Source organism: Pan paniscus, chromosome 19, assembly GCF_029289425.2.
Source record: "Pan paniscus chromosome 19, NHGRI_mPanPan1-v2.0_pri, whole genome shotgun sequence".
NCBI classification, from domain to species: Eukaryota; Metazoa; Chordata; class Mammalia; order Primates; family Hominidae; genus Pan; species Pan paniscus.
The window spans coordinates 98,897,923-98,919,525 of record NC_073268.2 but is presented as its reverse complement, the minus strand read 5'-3'; the positions used below and the strand labels follow the sequence as shown (position 1 = coordinate 98,919,525).

The following is a 21,603-nucleotide window of genomic DNA, read 5'->3' as shown; positions in this document are numbered from 1 at the left end:
GCATTTACATATAAAATTCCATCTGGATTTGAGGGTGCTGTCCTCAGTGCCCTTTCCCCGGGACAGAACGCTGCCTGGGCTGCACCCCCTGCCAGAGGGTTCTTGGCAGAGCCCTTTGGTGCTTAGGAAATGTGCAGAAGAGAGAACGAGACACAGAGCAGCTGCCAGGCCTGACGGGCTCCGGGGACCCTGCAACAATGGAGGCTTGGCAGGGCAGGGCCCAGCTGTGGGTGTGGGTGTGAGTCTGCAGTGGTGTGTGTGTGAGTGGGTGTGAGTCTGCAGTGTGTGAGTGAGCGGGTGTGAGTCTGCAGTGGTGTGTGTGAGTGGGTGTGAGTGCAGTGGTGTGTGAGAGCAGGTGTGAGTCTGCAGTGGTGTGTGTGAGTGGGTGTTAGTCTGCAGTGGTGTGTGTGTGAGTGTGAGTGGGTGTGAGTCTGCAGTGGTGTGTGTGAGTGGGTGTGAGTGCAGTGGTGTGTGAGAGCAGGTGTGAGTCTGCAGTGGTGTGTGTGAGTGGGTGTTAGTCTGCAGTGGTGTGTGTGTGAGTGTGAGTGGGTGTGAGTCTGCAGTGGTGTGTGTGTGAGTGTGAGTGGGTGTGAGTCTGCAGTGGTGTGTGTGTGAGTGGGTGTGAGTCTGTAGTGGTGTGTGTGAGTGGTGAGTCTGCAGTGGTGTGTGAGTGGGTGTGAGTCTGCAGTGGTGTGTGTGAGTTTGAGTGGGTGTGAGTCTGCAGTGGTGTGTGGGACCATGTGTGTTCCGGGAGGCAGGGGGCCGGTGCTGCTGCTTACAGAGCTACTTGTCACTGACGTCATTGCTTATGGAGGCCCCCTGGGTGGAAGGCAGGTGCGCTGCGGGGTCGCCAGCGGGCGGGGGGATGCGCAGACACGGCTCATGGTGACAGGACGATGTGTTGATGAGGACGGGGCCGGGGCTGGGGGTTGCACAGGGGCGCCCACTGCTGCCCCATCCACACCCAGGCAGGGGAAGCGGGCACCGAAGAGAACGTCCCGCTTGTGATCTGGGGTGCACTGTGCTGTGTGTGCCCACCTCTGCATCTTCACGGTTCTTTAATAAGAGGCGTTGGAAAGGAGAGAGGGGATCAGGGCTGGGGGACTCCCTCCCGGAACCAGGTGCTCCTCCCGGAGGAACTGCGGATCAATCTGCCAGCCTTTCAGCGAGTGCTTTGTTTTAGCGCCCAGGTCTCCAGGTTTCCTTTTCCAGCCTCTACCTGCTCCGGTTTCTCAGAGTCCGTTACTTAGATTTTTTTTTTTTTTTTTTTTTGAGATGGAGTCTCGCTCTGTCGCCCAGGCTGGAGTGCAGTGGCGCAATCTCGGCTCACTGCAAGCTCCACCTCCCAGGTTCACGCCATTCTCCTGCCTCAGCCTCTGGAGTAGCTGGGACTACAGGCGCCCGCCACCACGCCCGGCTAATTTTTTGTATTTTTAGTAGAGACGGGGTTTCACCGTGTTAGCCAGGATGGTCTCGATCTCCTGACCTTGTGATCTGCCCGCCTCGGCTTCCCAAAGTGCTGGGATTACAGGCGTGAACCACTGCACCCAGTTGTCCCATTACTTAGGTTTTATTTAATTTCTCTCCTGTCCCTGAATCATTCACCCCTTGTTTTGCTTTCTCCTTTGTCCAGGGGTTTCCCGCAGCCCACGCTCACATGCACACGCGTGCCCGTGCCACCCTTTTCTTCATGTTACCCAGCCCTGCCCTGAAGCTCTGCCTTTCTGGGGAACTCTGTCCGCATCAGCCCCGTGCTGACATCCGTGGAGGACACACGTGGTTGTAGATGCTTGCATGGTCACCTCCAGCAACTGTGCCTCACATCATGGGGGCTACCCGCCCTCTCCAAACCCAGGTGGGAGGAGGGGACCCACTCCGTGCCCCTTGGGGACAGCAGGTCGCCCGCTGAGTTGGGTGGAGGGTGGCTCTGGGGTGGTCTTCTCTGGGTCGTGGGGCTGCAGGGCCCCTCCTGGGACTCGAGTCTTCAGCTGTGTTCTGACTTGGAGTCAGGGGGTCATGGATGGGACCATGTTGCTCCAGAAATTCCCTCTTTTGGAGCTTCTTGGCTCTGGAGACATGGGGGGCCTTCCACGGAAGTGGGGGGTCTCCTGGAAAAGCGGGGGGCCAGGAGCAGTGAGCAGCTGCTGTGAGGCAGTCACTGCCGGTCACCACCCTGGGCCCCGTGCCACATGCAGGTGCTCAGCGCAGAAGCCGTGTTGGCGCGAGCAGACCGGAAGGCGGTGGGCAAGAGGTTAAGCGTGGAGTCTCCCCATGTCCTGTGCCCCGCCGTCTGGGCTGCCGCCGAGAGTCTGCGTGTCAGGCGAGGACAGTGCCAGCTGGAACCACCAAGCCAGGGACCAGCTCTGGCTGTCAGATGTTTAATTTTGATTTTGCTTCTCTACAAAGACAGCAGCTTTAGGAATCAGGCTTCGGTTGGGAAAGAGAAAGCACCTCCAACCCCCAAAGCTCTCCTTCTGCATCAGAGAAGCTGCGAGGATGCCTCAAGAGACCAGCCGCCTACACAGGCCTCAAAGGCAGGTGCACCCCTGCAAGGACGCATGGCTCGGGTGGCTCCTGGGAGCCTCTGGAAGGGGCGTCATCAGCCCTGTCCCACCCTCCGCAGAGCTGCCTGCTCCCCGGGTGATTTTACCAGCAAATCGCTGTTTATTTTTTTCTTTTCTTTTCTTTCTTTCTTTTTTTTTTTTTTAAGACAGGGTCTCTGTTGCCCAGGCTGGAGTGCAATGGCACGATCTCGGCTCATTGCAACCTCGCTGCCCAGGTTCAAGCGATTCTCCTGCTTCAGCCTCCTGAGTAGCTGGGATTGCAGGCACCTGCCACTGCGCCTGGCTAATTTTGTTGTATTTTTAGTAGAGATGGGGTTTCACCATCTTGGACAGGCTGGTCTTGAACTCCTGAACTGTGATACACCCGCCTCGGCCTCCCAAAGTGCTGGGATTACAGGCATGTGAGCCACCGTGCCTGGCCTTCTTTTCTTTCTTTCTTTCTTTTTTTTTTTTTTTTGAATTTTAAAGATCAGATTTATTTGGAGAAAGCAAAAAACCCCCAACCCAAAGATGGGATTTTACATCTAAGACATCTCCAAGATTACAAATCCCAGATTACAATCTACAGATTACAAACCATTTTCATGGAAGATATTTTTGTATCCATTTTACATGTATTCAGGAGTGGGACGTACATCAGTCTCTATTTCAATTTTAACAGAGGGACAAGGTCGGGGAGTGGGATCCTTTTGTTTTTAAACACCCACGACAGAACTCACACATTCAGGTGCACAGTTCTGTGGCACTGGCTCGTTCACAGCGTCGCCCAGTCACCAGCGTCTAGTTCCAGAGCACTTTCGTAACTCCAGGGGGGTACTGCAAGCATTGCCCCTCTTCCGGGAGGCCCTGGGGAGAGCACTGCATGCTTATTCCCGACGCCGGCCACAGTCCTGCCAGCAGAGCTGTGCTCACTCCACTGAGGGGCGGGCACTGGAGGGACCAAGCGGGCATGACCCTTGCCCCAGTGTTCAGATGGAGCCCCAAGGGGCTGGTAGTCTGGGCATGGCCATGGGGAGGGGAGGCCAGGCTGGGGGAGGCCGTGCAGGGTCCGGGGCCGGGCTGGGGGCTGGAGGGGGGCAGTCGCCAGAGAGGATGGTTGGCTAAGCTGGGAGCTGGGGCAGGAAGTCTGTCCAGGAGGCAGTGAGGGGTGAGTGGGGCAGAGACTGCCAATGCTACTGTGAGGTGGGACCTGGATTCCCTTTCTGATCAGACCTGAGCCAGACGTGGATGAGAGGCCAGGAGGCCTGTAGGTGCAGCCAGTGACCTTGTCCTCTTGCGTTCTGCACCCGAAGCCTCAGGCCTCTGCTGGGCAGTGCCTTCCCTGCTCCACCCCTCAGCCGGAGCCTCCTCTCCTGGCCACCTTCCCCGCCCCACGTCAGGTGCCAGACCAGCCGCCTGCACAGGCCTCAAAGGCAGGTGCACCCCCCACCCCAGCCAGACCCACAGCCTCCCCCTTAAGCTGCCGTTGTCGTCCTGGGGATCCTGCCGGCCGATCCTCCCACCCCTCAGACGTGGCGTCCTCCGCGCCGAGGCAGGACACGGAAGCCAGCTCAGGGTTGATTGTTCCAGTGGCAAAGCCACAAGGGATGGAGCCACACAGGCAGGGACGGGAGTCACAGGGCCGCTGGCTGAGAGGAGGAGGGTCCCGGGGGCGGCAGCCTCGCTATGGTCTCCACACGGGCCGGGCACTGGCGCCTGCTGCCCTCTGTGACGAAGCCATGGTCTCCAGAAGCCGGGACTGCGCTGGAGCCTCCTGGAGACCCTCAGGGAGGCGGGTGGGCGCTTCTGGGCATCACGGGAAGGGCGCTGAGGGGAAGCGAGCAGGATCTTTCCAGAAGGGGACGGAGGAGGGGCAGGGCCTGTGATTTGGGAGTTGGGGGGGCCTCTGTGGAGGGGCTCCCGGGAGTGGCTGGGGCTTTGCGGCGCGTCCCCGCCTGGACTCCAGCCGCCCCTCCGCGTGCTCAGGCCGGGGCCCTGGGACCCTCGGGCGCAGGTCGGGCCGGGGCCGCTGGGGCCAGCACAAGGCTCTCAGTGGGCTGTGGGCTGCAGGAAGACAGGGAGCGGCCCGAACAGCGCTGGAAGCGGGCGCGGGGCTGCAGGGAGGGAACGGGCCCCCGGCCTCCCCCGCTGCCCGGGCCCCGCACGCGGCCGCGCAGGTGGTCGCGGTAGTTCCTGGTGAGCAGCGTGTAGAGGAAGGGGTTGGCGCAGCTGTTGCCGTAGGTGAGGCAGGTGGTCAGGTAGTTGACGATGCGCGCCGTCCGCGGCGCCAGCGGGGCCTGGTGGTACTGGGCGAGCAGCTGCCACAGCCAGAAGGGCAGGAAGCAGGCCCAGAAGAGCAGCACGATGCCCAGCACCAGGCGCAGCGCGCGCGCCCCCGGCCGCCGGGCCCGCTTGAAGGAGGCGCGCTGCGAGCGGCGGTAGGCGCGGGCCAGGCGCGCGTAGAGCAGCCCGATGAGCAGCCCGGGCCCCGCGATGCTGGTGGCGAAGAGCAGCGTCAGGTAGGCGCGGTGGGCGCGCGGGCCCCAGGCGGGCAGGCACAGGCTCTTGGGACCCCGGCGCACCAGCCGCATGGCCAGCATCACGGGCAGCGTCAGCAGCAGCGCCAGCAGCCAGGTGCCCAGCGCCAGCAGCTTGCGGTAGCCCTTGGGGCGCTGCACGGTGTCCAGCGGCCGCAGCACCGCAGCGTAGCGCTCGCTGCTCATGACGGTCAGCGTGAAGATGCTGGCGTGCATGGTCAGGAAGTCCAGGCTGAAGAGCACGCGGCAGCCCACGTCCCCGAAGTGCCACTCCTTGGTGACGTAGGTGGCCACGATGAAGGGGATGCTGAGCAGGTACAGCAGGTCGGCCAGCGCCAGGTTGACCACGTAGACGTACATGGAGGCCACCGCACGCAGGGAGCGGCAGGTGACCACCAGCGTGTAGGCGTTGCCCACCACGCCCACCACGCCCATGGCCGACAGCAGAGTCCCAATGGCGCCCGTGGCCACCAGGTCCTCCAGGGAGCTGGGCTCGGTCGGGCTGGCCCAGGAGCTGTTGAGGGTTGCGTTGGGGCCGCCAGGCGGCTCCGGCACAGAGCTGCCGGTCGTGGCCAGCCCAGGGAAGCTGCTTGGGGACTCGGGGGTCAGTGCCATCTCTGACCCCTCACGACGGGCTCAGGGCTGGGTGGCCACTCCCCGAGATGGGGCGGGGGCCCCTGTGGGGAAAGAAGCAAATCAGGCAACGCCTTCCGCTCCCACGAGGCCACTGTGATGGCCTCGTTCCCACAGAGTCACGTGGGCTCCCCAGTGCCCTCCGACTCCCGGGACTCTCTGGAAGCCACCAGCTCTGCAGGAGGACTCGAGAGCCACCAGACGAGCTGCCCCAACCCCCCTCCCCGACCCCCGCATGCCCCAGCAGGACCCCTGCCCCCCCCTCACTGTAGGTCCCATGGCCTCTGGGATGGACTGGGCTTTTCTGAAAGCCGGAACACAGGAGGGCAGCCCCTGGGGCAGAGGTCGGCAGTGGACAGAACTGGGAGTCCTGGGCTCTGCCCAGTGCGCCCCCCCAGGCCTCACTTTCTTGTCTATGCACAGGTGGGGCCCACTTACTCCTGAGTCCTTTCTCATATTTATTTGACTTGTACATTTAAAAAAATGTTTTCTTCAGATTGCAAAACTAGTAGCTACTGACTTTAGAAGTCCAAATAGAAAAACATGTAAGGTAAGGAGAGGAAGGCCTCTGCAATCTCCATTTCTCATACAGGGAAACGAATTCAAGATGGATTGCAGGCCTAAGTGTGAAAGGTTAAATCAGTCAGTCGAGGTTCTGGAAGAAAACGGGAATACTGGCGTGACCTTGGATGGGAAAATATTTCTTAAAAATGAACAAAAAATACTTTCAATAAAAGACTGAGCAAATGGGTTTCATTAAAATTAAGAACTTTACCAAGAGAGCGAAATCATAAGCCACAGGCTAAGAGATCATCAGAAAACATATATCAGGCTGGTTGCGGTGGCTCACGCCTGTAATCCCAGCACTTTAGGAGGCAAAGGCAAGTGGATCACCTGAGGTCAGGAGTTCGAAACCAGCCTGGCCAACATCTCGAAACCCCGTCTATACTAAAAATACAAAAATTAGTCGGGCATGGTGGCGCACGCCTGTAATCCCAACTACTCGGGAGGCTGAGGCAGGAGAATTGTTTGAACTCGGGAGGTGGAGGTTGCAGTGAGCCAAGATTGAGATTGTGCCACTGCACTCCAGCCTGGGCAACAAAGTGAGACTTTGTCTCAGAGAAAAAAAAAAAGAAGAAACATAGACAAAAAGCTGGTGAGAAAAATATAGGGAAGAACTGCAAATTAGTAAGGAAAAGACAAACAACCCATTTGAAAAAAAGAGACCAAAACCGTGACCGGGGACTCCCTGAAAAGGACACCCACGCAGCCAACAAGCAGGGAAATGCCAGTCAGGGCCACAGGAGCCCCTGCGTGCTGACAAGGATGAACGCGTGAAAAGGCAGACATCCTTGTCAACAGGCGTGGGGGCTGCGGAGGAGCTGGCCCTGCCGTTTCCTGTTGCTGGGAACCTGGACTGTGCCGCCGCTTTGGAAAACCATTGGCACGATTTGCAGAGCTGACCGGCTATACCTTCTCACCCGGCAATTCCACTCTCGGGTTAGTACCTTAGATAAAGGGCTGCCAACGTCCAGAAAATGACAAGCGTGCGAAAGTTCACGGCAGCTTGACTCCTAAGAAGCTGGAAACAGCTCAAATGTCCCCAGTGGACGGGGCAGGCAAACTGTGACATGAAGCCAGTGAAGGAGTCGCCGCTGGGGTCAGCAGCCTGGATGGTGGTGGGCTGAAGAAACAAGACACAGGAGGCTGCCTGATTCCACGAGCCACGCTGAATTTAGGCCGAACACTCATGGCTGCGCAGGGAGCAGTCTTGGCTGGGGTGGGGAGTTGTCAACAGGTGGGGGCGCTGGGGGCCTTCCAGGGCCTGGAAATGTGCCCTGTCCGCCCTTTCCCACCAGGCCGAGCAGCTCCCAGCTCCGTCTGTCCAGAGGACCCTCAACCCCTTGCTACCCCCACCCGGGGCATTTCCAGAGCCCTCACCCAGGGGACGGCGCAGAAGCCGAGGGGGCACCGGGCTCCCCAATTGTGCGCGAGCCCGAGTCACGGGCAGGGGGACAGCGGCCGCCGGGCCGCTAGGATTGCTCCAGGGTCGCTAGGAGGGAAGGGGAGGGGCCGAAAGTTCCACGGCACGGGAGAAGCCGCCTCGCTGGACCCCGCTCCCCTCGCCCAGGGTGGGTTCCCACCGCGAAACCCCGGCCCAGCCCTGCGGAGGGCCCCGAAGGGCACAGACCCGGCAGTCCCCGCGCGCTCCCGGTCACCCACGGAGGACCCACCTGCCTCCGGTCACTGAGCGGCCGGACCCGCCCGCCGAGCCTGGGGTCGCGCGTGGGGGCAGCCGCTCGCGGCTCCAAACTCCTCGCGCAGCGGGGCCGCGGGGAACTTTCCGAGGCGCGCTCCCCTGTCCCAGCGCAGAGGGGGCGCGAGGGGCTCCGCGGTGGCCTCGGCTTCCAAGGCACACGGCAGGGGCGCCCGCCAGTCCCGCCACCAAAGCCGCGCCCCGCGCCCCGCGCCGGGTCTCTGCGCCGCCGCCACCTGCCCGCCGCCAGCTGGGAATGCGCCGCGGCCCCGCGCCAGGGCCCGGTATTAAAATAACCCCAGCGGGCAGCAGGCGCGCGGAGAGGACGGCGCCGGGTGTCTAGGGGGCGGCGCTGACCGCGCGGCGCCGGGAAGACGCGGGGGGCGCGGGGCCGCAGCGGGGTCGGCGGAGGGTCCCAGGCGGGTCTCGCGTCTGCGTCTGCGGAGCGAAGCTGCCTCCAGCCCGGCTGCCCCGAGGCTGACCCCGCAGCCCCTCTTGGGTTCTCCGCCTCCAGCGTTCACCCCAGCGCCCCTCACGCCCGTGTTTTCAGGGCACGGAGCCTGGGATTCTCCGTGTCCACCAAGCCCTGGACCCGCCCGCGCGCAGGTGGGGGGCAGGAACACCCCTAAACCCCGAGAGGGTCATAGAAAGGAGGTTAGGGGAGGGAGGGAGTCACCCGCCCAGGCGGGGACGGGCTCTTTGGGGTCCTTGACGACCCCCGCCCCTGTTGCGGGTCTCCCACAGATGCTCTTCGAAGCCCACGCAGCCTCTCCAGGCCTCGGCAGGGACTCGTGGTGGCCACATCCACGGAAGTGACGCTGGGAGCTGCAGGGCCCCGCGGGGTAGGAGGAAGGACCCCACAGCCTCACCCTCGAGCCCCTGAGCTGGGTGCTGGCCCCCACTCGGTTTCACTTGCTGCTCGGAGGTAGGATGTGGGCCTTCACTCATGCTGAACCCCTGAAAGAAAAAGACACAGAACATTAATAAATTAGGCTAGAGGAGAGCTGGAGAGCTGTGAACACGGGGTCTAAAGGGCCCCCAGCGAGGAGCTGGCCTCGCCCACTCCACTCCGCCCGGGGCTCATCTGCTGCCTGAGGCCGTGGACCGGCCCCTAAAGCTGAAGGGGTTCTGCTGGGGGAGAGGAGGTGGCCAAGTGTGAATGGCCGAGAGGCTCCTGCAATGAGCTGGATCCGGGGGAGCCCCAGATGCCCACCAGTCCCCTCCATGGGACGTTTGCCACGTGCTGGGGAGGCGAGGCTGGGCTGGAGAGGGCGGGAAAAGTCCCTCTGGTCTCCGAGCGTCCGCTGGACGGAGCAAGGGTCACACAATAAGACAGTTCATTCTCTGTGAGCTGAAAACAGCCGAACTGAAACCAACTGCAGCTGCAGCTTCCGACCCAAAAGGGGAGCAGCTCATCCTGCCTGTGCGCGGGAGGAAAGGGGATGGAAGGCTGCCTCCGACGTGATGGTTCTGTGAGAGCTGATTACTAAGCTGGAGTCTAGGGGCTGGGGCTGGGGAAAAGCACTCAGGACCCAGAATGCCTGCTCCAAGAATTAAATTTCCCGCAAGCCAGCTGCCGAAACGATCTGCTGTCACCTGAGCCAGTTCACCGAGTAGCTGCTGAAACGACCTGCCCTGACACTAACACCGGTTTTTTGTTTTATTTTTTATTATTTATTTATTTATTTATTTATTTATTTGAGATGGGGTCTCACTCTTTCACCCGGGCTGGAGTGCAGTGGTGCGATCTCGGCTCACTGCAACCTCGGCTCACTGCAACCTCCACCTCCCAGGCTCAAGCAATTCTCCTGCCTCAGCCTCCCAAGTAGCTGGGATTACAGGCACCCACCACCACACCCAGCTAATTTTTGTGTTTTTAGTAGACGGGGTTTCATCATGTTGGCCAGGTAGGTCTCAAACTCCTGAGCTCAGGTGATCTGCCCACCTCAGCCTCCCAAAGTGCTAGGATTACAGGCGTGAGCCACCGTGCCTGGCCTCCAGTGCTGGTTTTACCACTGAGGCCACTCGCCTGAGCTTGCCAGCTCCCCAGAACTACCAGTGCCAACGGGCTTTCTTTCAAAGCAATAGATAACGTTTCTCTTTCCAAAAGAATCCCAATTTTCTTTTGTTCGTGAACATACCGAATTGAAATTCTTCCTAAAATTAAACATTAAACTTAAAGATTTGTCTGTATATTTGGACTTTGACAGTTGCTATGTATAAAATGCTTCAGCAAGGAAATAATAATCTGATTATTGTTTCCTTGCTGCTTCATATCTTATGTGATCCGTAATTGATGGGGAAAAATAGCCAATAGAAGCAGGTCCATATGTGACACAAGTATTGGAATTAGCAGACCAGGAGTTTCTGTTTTACAAAAACTGTTAAAATATAGTAAAGCAAGCAGAAGAACCTGGGCAACATGCATGAAAAGATGGAAATTTTCACCAGAAAATGGGAATGTATTTCTTTCTTTATTTGAGACAGGGTCTCGCTCTAAGGTCTAGCCTAGGCTCGCCCAGGCTGGAGTGCGGGGGTGTGATCATGGCTCACCGCAGCTTTCTTTGACTTCCTGCACTCAAGCAATTCTCCTACCTCCCGAGTAGCTGGGACTACAGACATGCACCGCTACATTACGCTCGGCTAATTTTTGTATTTTTTGTAGAGACAAGTTTCACCATGTTGCCCAGCCACTACGCCCAACCCCATTTGACTCTTTTATTAGAAATTCCCAGGCTGGGCACTGTGGCTAACACCTGTAATCCCAGCACTTTTTTTTTTTTTTTTGAGGTGGAGTCTCGCTCTGTCGCCCAGGCTGGAGTGCAGTGGCGTGATCTTGGCTCACTGCAACCTCCACCTCCCAGGTTCAAGCAATTCTCTGCCTCAGCCTCCCGAGTGACTGGGATTACAGGTGCCCACCACCACACCCAACTAATTTATATATATATATATTTTTTTGAGACGGAGTCTCGCTGGTCGCCCAGGCTGGAGTGCAGTGGCGCAATCTCAGCTCACTGCAAGCTCTGCCTCCCGGGTTCACGCCATTCTCCTGCCTCAGCCTCCCGAGTAGCTGGGACTACAGGTGCCCACCACTGTGCCTGGCTAATTTTTTGTATTTTTAGTAGAGACGGGGTTTCACTGTGTTAGCCAGGGTGGTCTCGATCTCCTGACCTCGTGATCCGCCCGCCTCGGCCTCCCAAAGTGCTGGGATTACAGGTGCCCACCACTGCTCTCAGCCTAATTTTTATATTTTTAGTAGAGATGGGCTTTCACTATCTTGGCCAGGCTGGTCTTGAACTCCTGACCTCGTGATCTGCCCACCTTGGCCTCCCAAAGTGCTGGGATTACAGGCATGAGCCACCGCACCCGGCCAATCCCAGTACTTTTGAAAACTGAGGCAGGAGGATCACTCGAGTCTAGAAGTTTGAGACCAGCCTGGGCAACATAATGAGACCCTCCATTTCTATTTCTAAAAAAATTTTTTAAAGGGTGAAGGAAATAATGTATACAGTGGTCCATTTCCAAGACAGTGTGCCTTGAATCGGCTTAGGTCAGCAAACTACAGAAGAACAGGATATACTAGGCCCCAGCTTGGATAGTGGATGCCTGCTTGTCGGCCTCATCCACTCCCCTTTTAACCCCCTCTTAGTTGCCCTCACCCAAATCAAAGAAGTTTAAGATGAAATTTTACTAGCCTGCAAAATAGCTGGTTTGATCTATTCTTATCAGCCTGCCCAGCTACTTAGGTCATAAGTCAAATACTTAAAGAGCCCCTGAGCTAACTAGGATTGCAATGCATTGTGGGCTGCAACAAAATGCAGCAGGACAACCCTGAAGAAAACACCTACAGCACCTGCCCAACAACCAATAGGCGACATCCGGGAAGATTGTGACCCGAGAGTACTCAGCCTATGAGGAACCTGGGGAGGGACCTGCACCCTGCAGCCCCTGCCCAACAACCAATAGGCGACATGCAGGAAGACTGTGATCCCCTAGTACTCAGCCTATGAGGAAGCTGGGGAGGGACCTGCGCCCTACAGCCCCTGCCCAACAACCAATAGGCGACATGCGGGAAGACTGTGACCCCAGAGTACTCAGCCTATGAGGAACCGGGGGAGAGATCTGTGCACTAGGGGATAAATTGCTTGTTGAAACTGCTGGGTGTGCCTGCCCACCAGACACCCGATCTTGCCGTCATTAAAAGCCTCGCTTTCGCTGTTCTCCAGGTCCCTGAGTCAGTTCTTTGGATTTGGACGGATGAGTTTCTTTCTCACAAGGGTCAAATGGACATTTTATAACTTTAAAAGTACAGTATCTAAAATTCAGAAATCACAGCAGAAGAAAGAATCAGTTAACTTAAAGGTAGGTCAATAGAAATTATCCAGACACAGAAAGAGAAAAGAATGAAAAACAGAAAAGCCTGTGGAACCACACCATCAAATGATCTGACGTACATGTCACTGGAGTCCCCAGAACAACAGCAGAGGAAAATGGGGCAGGAGCAATATCTGAAAAGGCAGTGGCTGAAATTTTCAAAATTGATAAGCAGTGTCAACTTACAGACATTAGAATCTTAGTAAATCACAAGCAGAAAAAAACTAAAAGCAAACAACTCCAGCGCATTGTAGTAAAAAATTCCAAAAACCAAAGGTAAACAGAAACTGTAAAAATTATTGAGATTAAAAAAAAAAAAAGACAATGCATTCAGGGAATAACAATAGGAAAGATGGCTAGATCTCCTCAGAAAACCATGGAAACCAAAAGAGAATGACCTCTTTAAAGTACCAAAATAAAGGATTTTAACCAACAATTTATGTACAATAAAATAAAGATACTTTCAGACAAAGCTAAGAATATTTGTCACAGCAGAAAAAAATACTAAAGGAGCTCCTCAGGCTTTCCTTCTGCTGACAGAAAATGACCCCAGATAGAAACTCAGAAGTGCATGAAAAATGAAGTGCACCAGGAAGGTAAATATGTTTGTAAATTAAAATGATGAGGACTATGCAGCGACAGCTCTGGTGGCACATGATGATGATAACACGTGTCAACTAATATCCAAGACAACAATAGCACCAGGTCTCTGGAGAAGGGTAAGTGAAATTACGCAGTTGGAAAGCTCTTTGTTGTTGTGTAAGAATTCACATTTCAGGCCGGGCGCGGTGGCTCACACCTGTAATCCCAGCGCTTTAGTGCAAAGTGGCTCTGCCTGCCTATGATTCACTTTATGGACCATTAAATCATAAATCATAATCATAAAGCTCCCATTTTCCACAAATGTGACTTTTGAAGCTTTGCTCTGCACTTAATGGGTTCATTATGTTTTGCAATGATAATTTTTCTGAAAGAAGTACTTTCCAATTGGATTACTAAATTCTGTAGAAAATGAGGTTCCACAGACAGAGCTGGTTTCATGGGGCTCTTTTCAGGTGCCCATCCAGCCTGATGCTTGTGTTTTTCAGACTTGAAGAGGATGCTTTGTTCAGAACCCACTCCACCTCTCAGGTGCTCAGAGACCAGAGGCCCATCCTGCTGCAGACACTGGGGCAGAGATGCTTGATGAAAATAAGGGAACGTGGCCGAGCGCAGTGGCTCATACCTGTAATCCTAACACTTTGGGAGGCTGAGGTGGGAGGATCGCTTGAGCCCAGGAGTTCAAGGCCAGCCCCAGCAACATAGTGAGACCCTGTCTCTATAAAAAGAAAATAAAAATAAAAATAAATAAGGGAATAAAAGTGAGGGGTGGAGGCAGCTCAGGCTGAGTGCACCCCAGATGGAGTTAGGGAACCTCATGAGGAGCAAAGACTGGGCCGTGCAGAAACGGCCAGGCCCTCAAAGCCCCAACTAGAGCTCAGCCATTAGCCATCAGCTGCCTGGGATCCTGCCCAGGGGGCGTGGGCCCACTTCATTACCCAGAGCTGAGGGCTCTTTCTTTTGGAAGGAGGTCCCAGGGGGACACCCCTGCAGGGCCTCCCACCTCTCCCAGAGCACCTCTGCAGCTGGTGATTTCACTTTACTCTTCCAGGAGACACTTCCCTTGATGCTGCTGTTGGTATTTTCCCTTACTTTTGACCTCAGGCACCACAATTTCCCCAATCTTGGTCTCAAACACCTCCAGATGTGAGACACAGCTGGAGAGATGGTAACATGAATCAAACCAATTAGAACCTGCACGGGTCTCCAGCTGGTGGTGGCCCTATTAATTAGCGGAGAGCCTCAGACATCTGAGCAATTGCAGGGGATGAAAGGGCTTAAGCTGGCAGGAGACAACATGGAATTCAGAGCACTTCCCCTGACTTAAAGTGTCCAAGCTCGTGAAAGCTCAGACATAGGGAGAGTGAGGAGAAATGTCTAGTGTACATAATAGTCTTTTCTCAGAATCAACTTTTGGGGGCCCCCTGGGAGTCCCAACACTACAGCCTCCCTGGCCCCATGAGGCCACTTGAAAGCTGGCTAACCTTTGGGAAAAGGTTCCAGTTCAGGATTCACGAAACCTCACGTCCTGAGTGAAGAGGCTGGATGCAGAGCTCTAGAAAGCCCTTCCAGGGATTCCAAAGGTCAGAGTCAGGGCTGGGGTGAGGGCAGAAACCCCAGAGGCCCCAGATTTCTCTTGCAAGCATACAACCAAAGGCACATGTGTGTACCACGCCATGGGGCCAAACTCCTCACCCCGTGTCATGTAACAGAGTGTGGGGGTTCCTTCCTTCTCAGCGTGCTCATTCCACTTCTTCCTGCCTTCCTGGGAGGCAAGGAGGTCAGGGGCCCCACCTCCTTCTTGAAGGACTATCATCCACATCCATGTCTGACAGCAGCGGAGGGCCCCAATGCTGAAACTAATGGAGGGGCCTCAGCAGCAGCCAAATCCAAGGAGGCAGAGCCCTTTATCCTTCAGGTCTCTTCCTGTGGGCCTTCTTTACTATCTTCACTATCTCCATCACCATTATTACCACCACCACTATAACCATCACCACCATGATAGCCATCATCATCATTGGCATCATCTGTCTCCTCAACATTAGCAAACTTTTTTTTTTGAGATGGAGTCTCACTCTCTCACCTAGGATGGAGTTCAATGGCATGATCTTGGCTCACTGCAACCTCCGCCTCCCAGGTTCAAGCGATTCTCTTGCCTCAGCCTTCCAAGTGGCTGGGATTACAGGCACGCGCCACCATGCCCAGCTAATTTTTGTATTTTTAGTAGAGACGGGATTTCACCATGTTGGCCAGGATGGTCTCGACTTCCTGACCTCGTGATCCACCCACCTCGGCCTCCCAAAGTGCTGGGATTACAGGCATGAGCCACCGTGCCTGGCCAACATTAGCAACCTTTACATGTGGTTTGGTCTATAGACTTAAAAAAAAATTCTGGGGCACATATCTAAATTAATTATATGTTTAACAACACATTTTTATTGTTCAAAACATGGCGGTTCTTTAAGTATATATTTTTATTTCTTTATTTTTATTTTTTGAGATAGGGTCTCACTGTTGCCCAGGCTGGAGTATAATGGCATGATCTTGGCTCACTGCAGCCTGAACTCCCAGGCTCAAGCAATCCTCCCACCTCAGCCTTCCAAGTAGCTGGGACTACAGGCACACACCACCACGCCTGGATCATTTTTGGATTTTTTGTAGAGATAGTGTTTTGCCACGTTGCCCAGGTTGGTCTCAAACCCCTGAGCTCGTGATCCACCCACCTCGGCCTCCCAAAGTGCTGGGATTACAGGCATGTGCCACCTCGCCTGGCCTATTTTATTTTTTGATACAGGGTCTTGCTCTGTCGCCCAGGCTGAAGTGCAGTGATACAATCACAGCTCACTGCGGTCTTGACCTCCTGGACTCAAGCAATCCTCCTGCCTCAGCCTCCTGAGTAGATGGGACTACATGTGCATGCCACCACACCCAGCTAACTTTTTTTATTGTTAGTAGAGATGAAATCTCACTATGATGCCGAGGCTGGTTTCGAATTCCTGGGCTGACGTAATCCCAAAGTGCTGGGGTTACAGGCATGTGCCACTGTGCCTGGCCCTGTATTTCTTTATAAATAATGTGAAACAAACTCCCATGATGAGCCTGAAAACCGACCAGAACCCTCATCTCTCCCGTGCTCCTCTTCCCTTCTATCCTCTGTTCCCACCATTTGGTGGGATTTCAAGCCAGCAAAGTGGCTTAGCCCAGATACTGAGAGGACAAGGATAAGGCCAATCAACAAAACTTGCTGAGGAATGACTTACACAGGAGCTTGATTGAAAGCTTTTATGACTTTTTAAAATTAAAAACAACATATAGAGCAACAGGAATTAAATGGTTAAATTTCATCAACGGCCAACATTTAAAACCAGCTCTCCCTCCACTGTAGACCAGAGATCCTAGTGCTGCTGACAGGGTCTTGTGGCACCCTGAGATTGTCCTGGCAAAGTCGAGAACACATCCAGGTCACCACAGATTCTGGTGTGTTCTGCAGAGCATGTGTTTTACAAGCAATGTCCCTCCCCATGGCCAAGGTGAAATAGGCACAAGTTCTGTGCCCTGCCCCCCATGTCACAAGCAGCACAACAGCCATTCAGGCCAACACATCCAGAACTATGTGACAATCAACTGGTAAGAACTTGTTTCCAGGTTATGAATATTTGTAATGCTTCCCTCTGAGGCCACAACAGGCCCTATCTCCCAGCCCCTAAAGTTGCTCCCCATGTTTCCTTTGCCAACTGCTCCCCTGGCTGTTGTGGAACAGCAATTGCTGGCCCTTCCCAGTCTCTGATGTCCTGGTGTGCCCAGGACAATGGCAGCTACATGAGCCTTAGTCTCTCAGTTCTGGGGCCCTGGACTGAGGCTGGAAACAGGGCAGCTCCCCCATGGCCGAGCCTCCTGCAACAGCCAGGCTTTCCTCAGGACCCCTGCTCTGTGTCTCAGGGGTGCTGAGATCCTGTTCTTGGCTGGAGGACTGTGGCTTACAGGCTGAGTCTCCCTTCTTGCTCTCCCTGTTGGTCCAGGGTGAATAAGAGACTATGGTGAATCCTCTTCTGCAGGGCTGAGGCTGCAGGGACCAGCTCTGCCCTGTGTCCTGTTAACGATGTTTCTAGAATGCTCAGCGTCCACCAGTGCAAGTCCTGCTCTTGGGGTGCATCTTGGAGTCTCACCACCCACACTTCACCAGGCTCCAGCAGCAATTTCCAGTGCTGCCCTGGGGTCCTCAGGGCCCTGTCTGGGGTCATCTTCTATAGGTAGATGGTATCATAGCAGCCCACCATGGAGACAGGCTGCAGGGCCAGTAACTAGGCCTCAGCCTCGGCAGGGTCCACTGCCCAGGTAATGCCCAGCTTGAACACCATGGGCTCCCCTGGGGGCAGGTCCACTTTGAGAAACCCCTGCTATGAAGGAAAGAAGCTTGGCCAGTGTGAGCAGGTAAGAAGCTCCTCAAATCTCCAGGGAAGACCCTGGGTCCAGTCAGCATCCTCAAGGCCCAGGCCCAGGGGCACAGCCTCCTGAGGCCATAGTTCAGTGGGGACAAAGTGGGGGTCCAGACCTGCATCTTCCAACCCTTCTGGGGCTGCTGCCAGGGTCCCTGGCCCCCATGCCTCAGAGCCCCCCTGCACAGGCTGTCCTGGGCTCTGCCCCCAGCTCAGCTCCATCCCTGAGGACCCCTCCTGCTCCGACTCTGCCTCAGTGTGCTCCATCAGCTCAGGGTCCCAGTTGTCTTCTTCCCAGTCCTCTGACTCCAGCAAGTCTTTAAAGTCTAGAAAGGCAGCCTTGAAGCAGGTGAAGCAAATGCTTAGCTGATCTCCATGTTGAAGCTGATACATCCAGGAGGCGTAGAGGTAGGACATGCCCTCTTCCTCATACCGCATGCTGACCGGAGGGCACATGGCCAGCCTGCCTGCCTACTGCCGGGGTGGACAGCAAGAGCTGGGCCTTCAGAGGATCTTGGACGGTCTGGCCACAGGTGCTGAGGCCAGTAGGATGCTGGGCGGCAGGGATGAAGGGGACAAGGAGCAGGAGGAGAAAGGGGTTTCCTATCCAGGGATTTGGGGTGGGGTGGATGACCTGGGTTCCAGCTCAGTGGGGACCTGCAGAGGGTGGAAGCTTGAACTTCTGGAAATGTCTTCAGCTTCTGCAGTTGCTGTGGTCTCAGGAGAGCTGGAAAGGCAAAGGAAGGGAGGTTAGGCACCCCCAGCAGGCAGGGTGGGGGCAAACTGTGGGGACCAGCAGGGGCAGGGATGTTGGGGTTCAGACTGGCCCTTTAGTGGGGACCCTGCTCAGTTTGAACAGCACCGGGGCTGGGAGGCCTTCAGTTACTCCATCCGACCTCCCCGGGCTCATCAGCCACCCCCTACACCTCAGGGACCCCAACAGCCCATCAGCCTCACCTGACAGAACCTGGGGGAACATGAGGGAAACTGGCAGAGCCTGAGGGGACCTGATGGAAATTGAGGGAACCTGAAGGAAACTGAGGCAACTTGAGGAAACCTGAGGGAACCTGAGGGAAACTGGGGGAACCTGAGGGAAACTGGGGGAACCTGAGGGAAACTTGAGGGAAACTGAGGGAACCTGAGGGAAACTGAGGGAACCCGAGGGAAACTTGAGGGAAACTTGAGGGAAACTGAGGGAACCTGAGGGAAACTTGAGGGAAACTGGGGGAACCTGAGGGAACCTGAGGGAAACTTGAGGGAACCTGAGGGAAACTGAGGGAACCCGAGGGAAACCTGAGGGAACCTGAGGGAAACTGGGGGAACCTGAGGGAAACTTGAGGGAAACTGAGGGAAACTGAGGGAACCTGAGGGAAACTTGAGGGAAACTGGGGGAATCTGAGGGAAACTTGAGGGAAACTGAGGGAACCTGAGGGAAACTGGGGGAACCTGAGGGAAACTGAGGGAACCTGAGGGAAACTTGAGGGAAACTGAGGGAACCTGAGGGAAACTGGGGGAACCCGAGGGAAACTTGAGGGAAACTGAGGGAACCTGAGGGAAACTTGAGGGAAACTGGGAGAACCTGAGGGAAACTGGGGGAACCTGAGGGAAACTGGGGGAACCTGAAGGAAACTTGAGGGAAACTGAGGGAACCTGAGGGAAACTTGAGGGAAACTGAGGGAACCTGAGGGAAACTTGAGGGAAACTGAGGGAACCTGAGGGAAACTTGAGGGAAACTTCGGGAACCTGAGGGAAACTGAGGGAACCTGAGGGAAACTTGAGGGAAACTTGAGGGAAACTGAGGGAACCTGAGGGAAACTTGAGGGAAACTGAGGGAACCTGAGGGAACCTGAGGGAAACTTGAGGGAAACTGGGGGAATCTGAGGGAAACTTGACGGAAACTGGGGGAACCTGAGGGAAACTTGAGGGAAACTGGTAGAACCTGAGGGAAACTGGGGGAACCTGAGGGAAACTTGAGGGAAACTGAGGGAACCTGAGGGAAACTTGAGGGAAACTGAGGGAACCTGAGGGAAACTGGGGGAACCTGAGGGAAACTGGGGGAACCTGAGGGAAACTTGAGGGAAACTGAGGGAACCTGAGGGAAACTGAGGGAACCTGAGGGACACTTGAGGGAAACTGGGGGAATCTGAGGGAAACTTGAGGGAAACTGGGGGAATCTGAGGGAAACTTGAGGGAAACTGGGGGAACCTGAGGGAAACTGGGGGAACCTGAGGGAAACTGGGGGAACCTGAGGGAAACTTGAGGGAAACTGGGAGAACCTGAGGGAAACTGGGGGAACCTGAGGGAAACTGGGGGAACCTGAGGGAAACTTGAGGGAAACTGGGAGAACCTGAGGGAAACTGGGGGAACCTGAGGGAAACTTGAGGGAAACTGAAAGGAACCTGAGGGAAACTTGAGGGAAACTAGGGGAACCTGAGGGAAACTTGAGGGAAACTAGGGGAACCTGAGGGAAACTGAGGGAACCTGAGGGAAACTGGGGGAACCTGAGGGAAACTGAGGGAACCTGAGGGAAACTGGGGGAACTTGAGGGAAACTTGAGGGAAACTGGGGGAACCTGAGGGAAACTGAGGGAAACTGGGGGAACTTGAGGGAAACTGGGGGAACCTGAGGGAACCTGAGGGAAACTGGGGGAACTTGAGGGAAACTGGGGGAACCTGAGGGAACCTGAGGGAAACTGAGGGAAACTTGAGGGAACTCGAGAGAACCTTAGGAAACCTGAGGGAAAGTGAGGGAAATTTGAGGGAAACTGAGGGAACCTGAGGGAAACTGAGGGAAATTTGAGGGAAACTGAGGGAACCTGAGGGAAACTGGGGGAACTTGAGGGAAACTGGGGGAACCTTAGGAAACCTGAGGGAAACTGAGGGAAATTTGAGGGAAACTGAGGGAACCTGAGGGAAACTGAGGGAAACTTGAGGGAAACTGGGGGAACCTGAGGGAAACTGAGGGAAACTTGAGGGAACTTGAGAGAACCTTAGGAAACCTGAGGGAAAGTGAGGGAAATTTGAGGGAAACTGAGGGAACCTGAGGGAAACTGAGGGAAACTGGGGGAACTTGAGGGAAACTGGGGGAACCTGAGGGAAACTGAGGGAAATTTGAGGGAAACTGGGGGAACCTGAGGGAAACTGAGGGAAACTTGAGGGAACTTGAGAGAACCTGAGGGAACCTGAGGGAAACTGAGGGAAACTTGAGCGAAACTGAGGGAACCTGAGGAATCCTGGCCCCGCTTCAGCCTCCCAACCCCTCACCCAGCACCAGGCCGTGTCTCCGAGACCCCTCCTCAGAGACCCCTCCTCAGGAGACCTCACCATCCTGGTGTCTCTGCTCATGTGGGCACCCAGGGAAAGGCGGAGGCAGAGCCCATCTGGGTATATAAAGGGCCATTTCCCATGGTGCTCTGGGCTCATCTGCATATCTCCCATGAGCCTCAGTTTCCAGGAAATGAAAGTGCTGAGTCACCAGCTCCCTCCAAGGAGGGCCATGTGCAGCCCCTGGGCGCCTGCAGGAAGGCCCTGGAGAGGCAGCTCCTCTGGGGGCTGGAGATTGCGGTGGGTGCTCTCCGTCTGCAGGCTGGCACGGGGTGAGCATCCAGCCTGTGGTTGCTGGCCCGTCGTGGGCACGACGTCCTGGTCCTGCCGCGTTTGTAAAACGTGATCCCTGCTTTGCTGTCTCTGTCTTAAAGTTCTCTGAATTTTAAGAACCAGCCAATTGTCAATTAGTTATTGTTTAAACACATTTTCCCCTTTGTGGTTCATCTCTTTGCTCTTTAAACGAGACGCTTATAAATTAACACTTGTTTTTTCAATAGACTCTATTTTTTACAGCAGTTTTAGGTTCATAGCAAAATTGAGCCAAAAGCATGGAGCTCTCCCACCGCTCCCCTGCTCCTGCAGGTGCACAGCCTTCCCCAGTCCTCCCCTCCCAGCCATTTGTTACACGTTGTTATTATCATCATCGCCCTCTGCAGTTTCCATTATGCTTTCCTCCCGTGCTGTGCATTCTGCAGGTTTGGACACATGTATAATCATGCAGACCCACCACTCTAATATTGTACAGACGGGTTTCTCCGCCCCGATTCATCTGTGTTCTGCATTTTCATCACTCCCTCTCCCAGCCCCTGGCAACCAGGAATCTTTTGACTGTCTCCTTAATTTTGCCTTTTCCAAAATGTCATAGAGCTGGACTCATACATTATGTAGCCTTTTCAA

General features: G+C 55.3%; 2 protein-coding genes across 2 annotated transcripts; both read right to left on the bottom strand.

Annotated features, from left to right (window-relative positions):
- Positions 1–591: 591 nt before the first annotated feature.
- Positions 592–5,893, bottom strand: UTS2R (urotensin 2 receptor). The gene has a single exon (XM_055101100.2). It carries the CDS (start codon positions 5,693–5,695, stop codon positions 4,526–4,528), a length of 1,170 nt encoding a protein of 389 aa, XP_054957075.1. The 5' UTR covers positions 5,696–5,893; the 3' UTR covers positions 592–4,525.
- Positions 5,894–16,212: 10,319 nt separating this feature from the next.
- On the bottom strand, positions 16,213–20,742 carry TEX19 (testis expressed 19). Its single transcript, XM_057300334.2, has 2 exons — positions 20,704–20,742; positions 16,213–18,107 (listed from the first exon to the last, which is right to left on the bottom strand). Exon 2 carries the CDS (start codon positions 17,834–17,836, stop codon positions 17,342–17,344), a length of 495 nt encoding a protein of 164 aa, XP_057156317.2. The 5' UTR covers positions 17,837–18,107; positions 20,704–20,742; the 3' UTR covers positions 16,213–17,341.
- Between the last annotated feature and the right edge of the window lie 861 nt (positions 20,743–21,603).

Bases quoted from the DNA above. Each gene is read 5' to 3' on its own strand.
- UTS2R (XM_055101100.2), bottom strand. From the start codon at position 5,695: ATGGCACTGACCCCCGAGTCCCCAAGCAGCTTCCCTGGGCTGGCCACG.
- TEX19 (XM_057300334.2), bottom strand. From the start codon at position 17,836: ATGTGCCCTCCGGTCAGCATGCGGTATGAGGAAGAGGGCATGTCCTAC.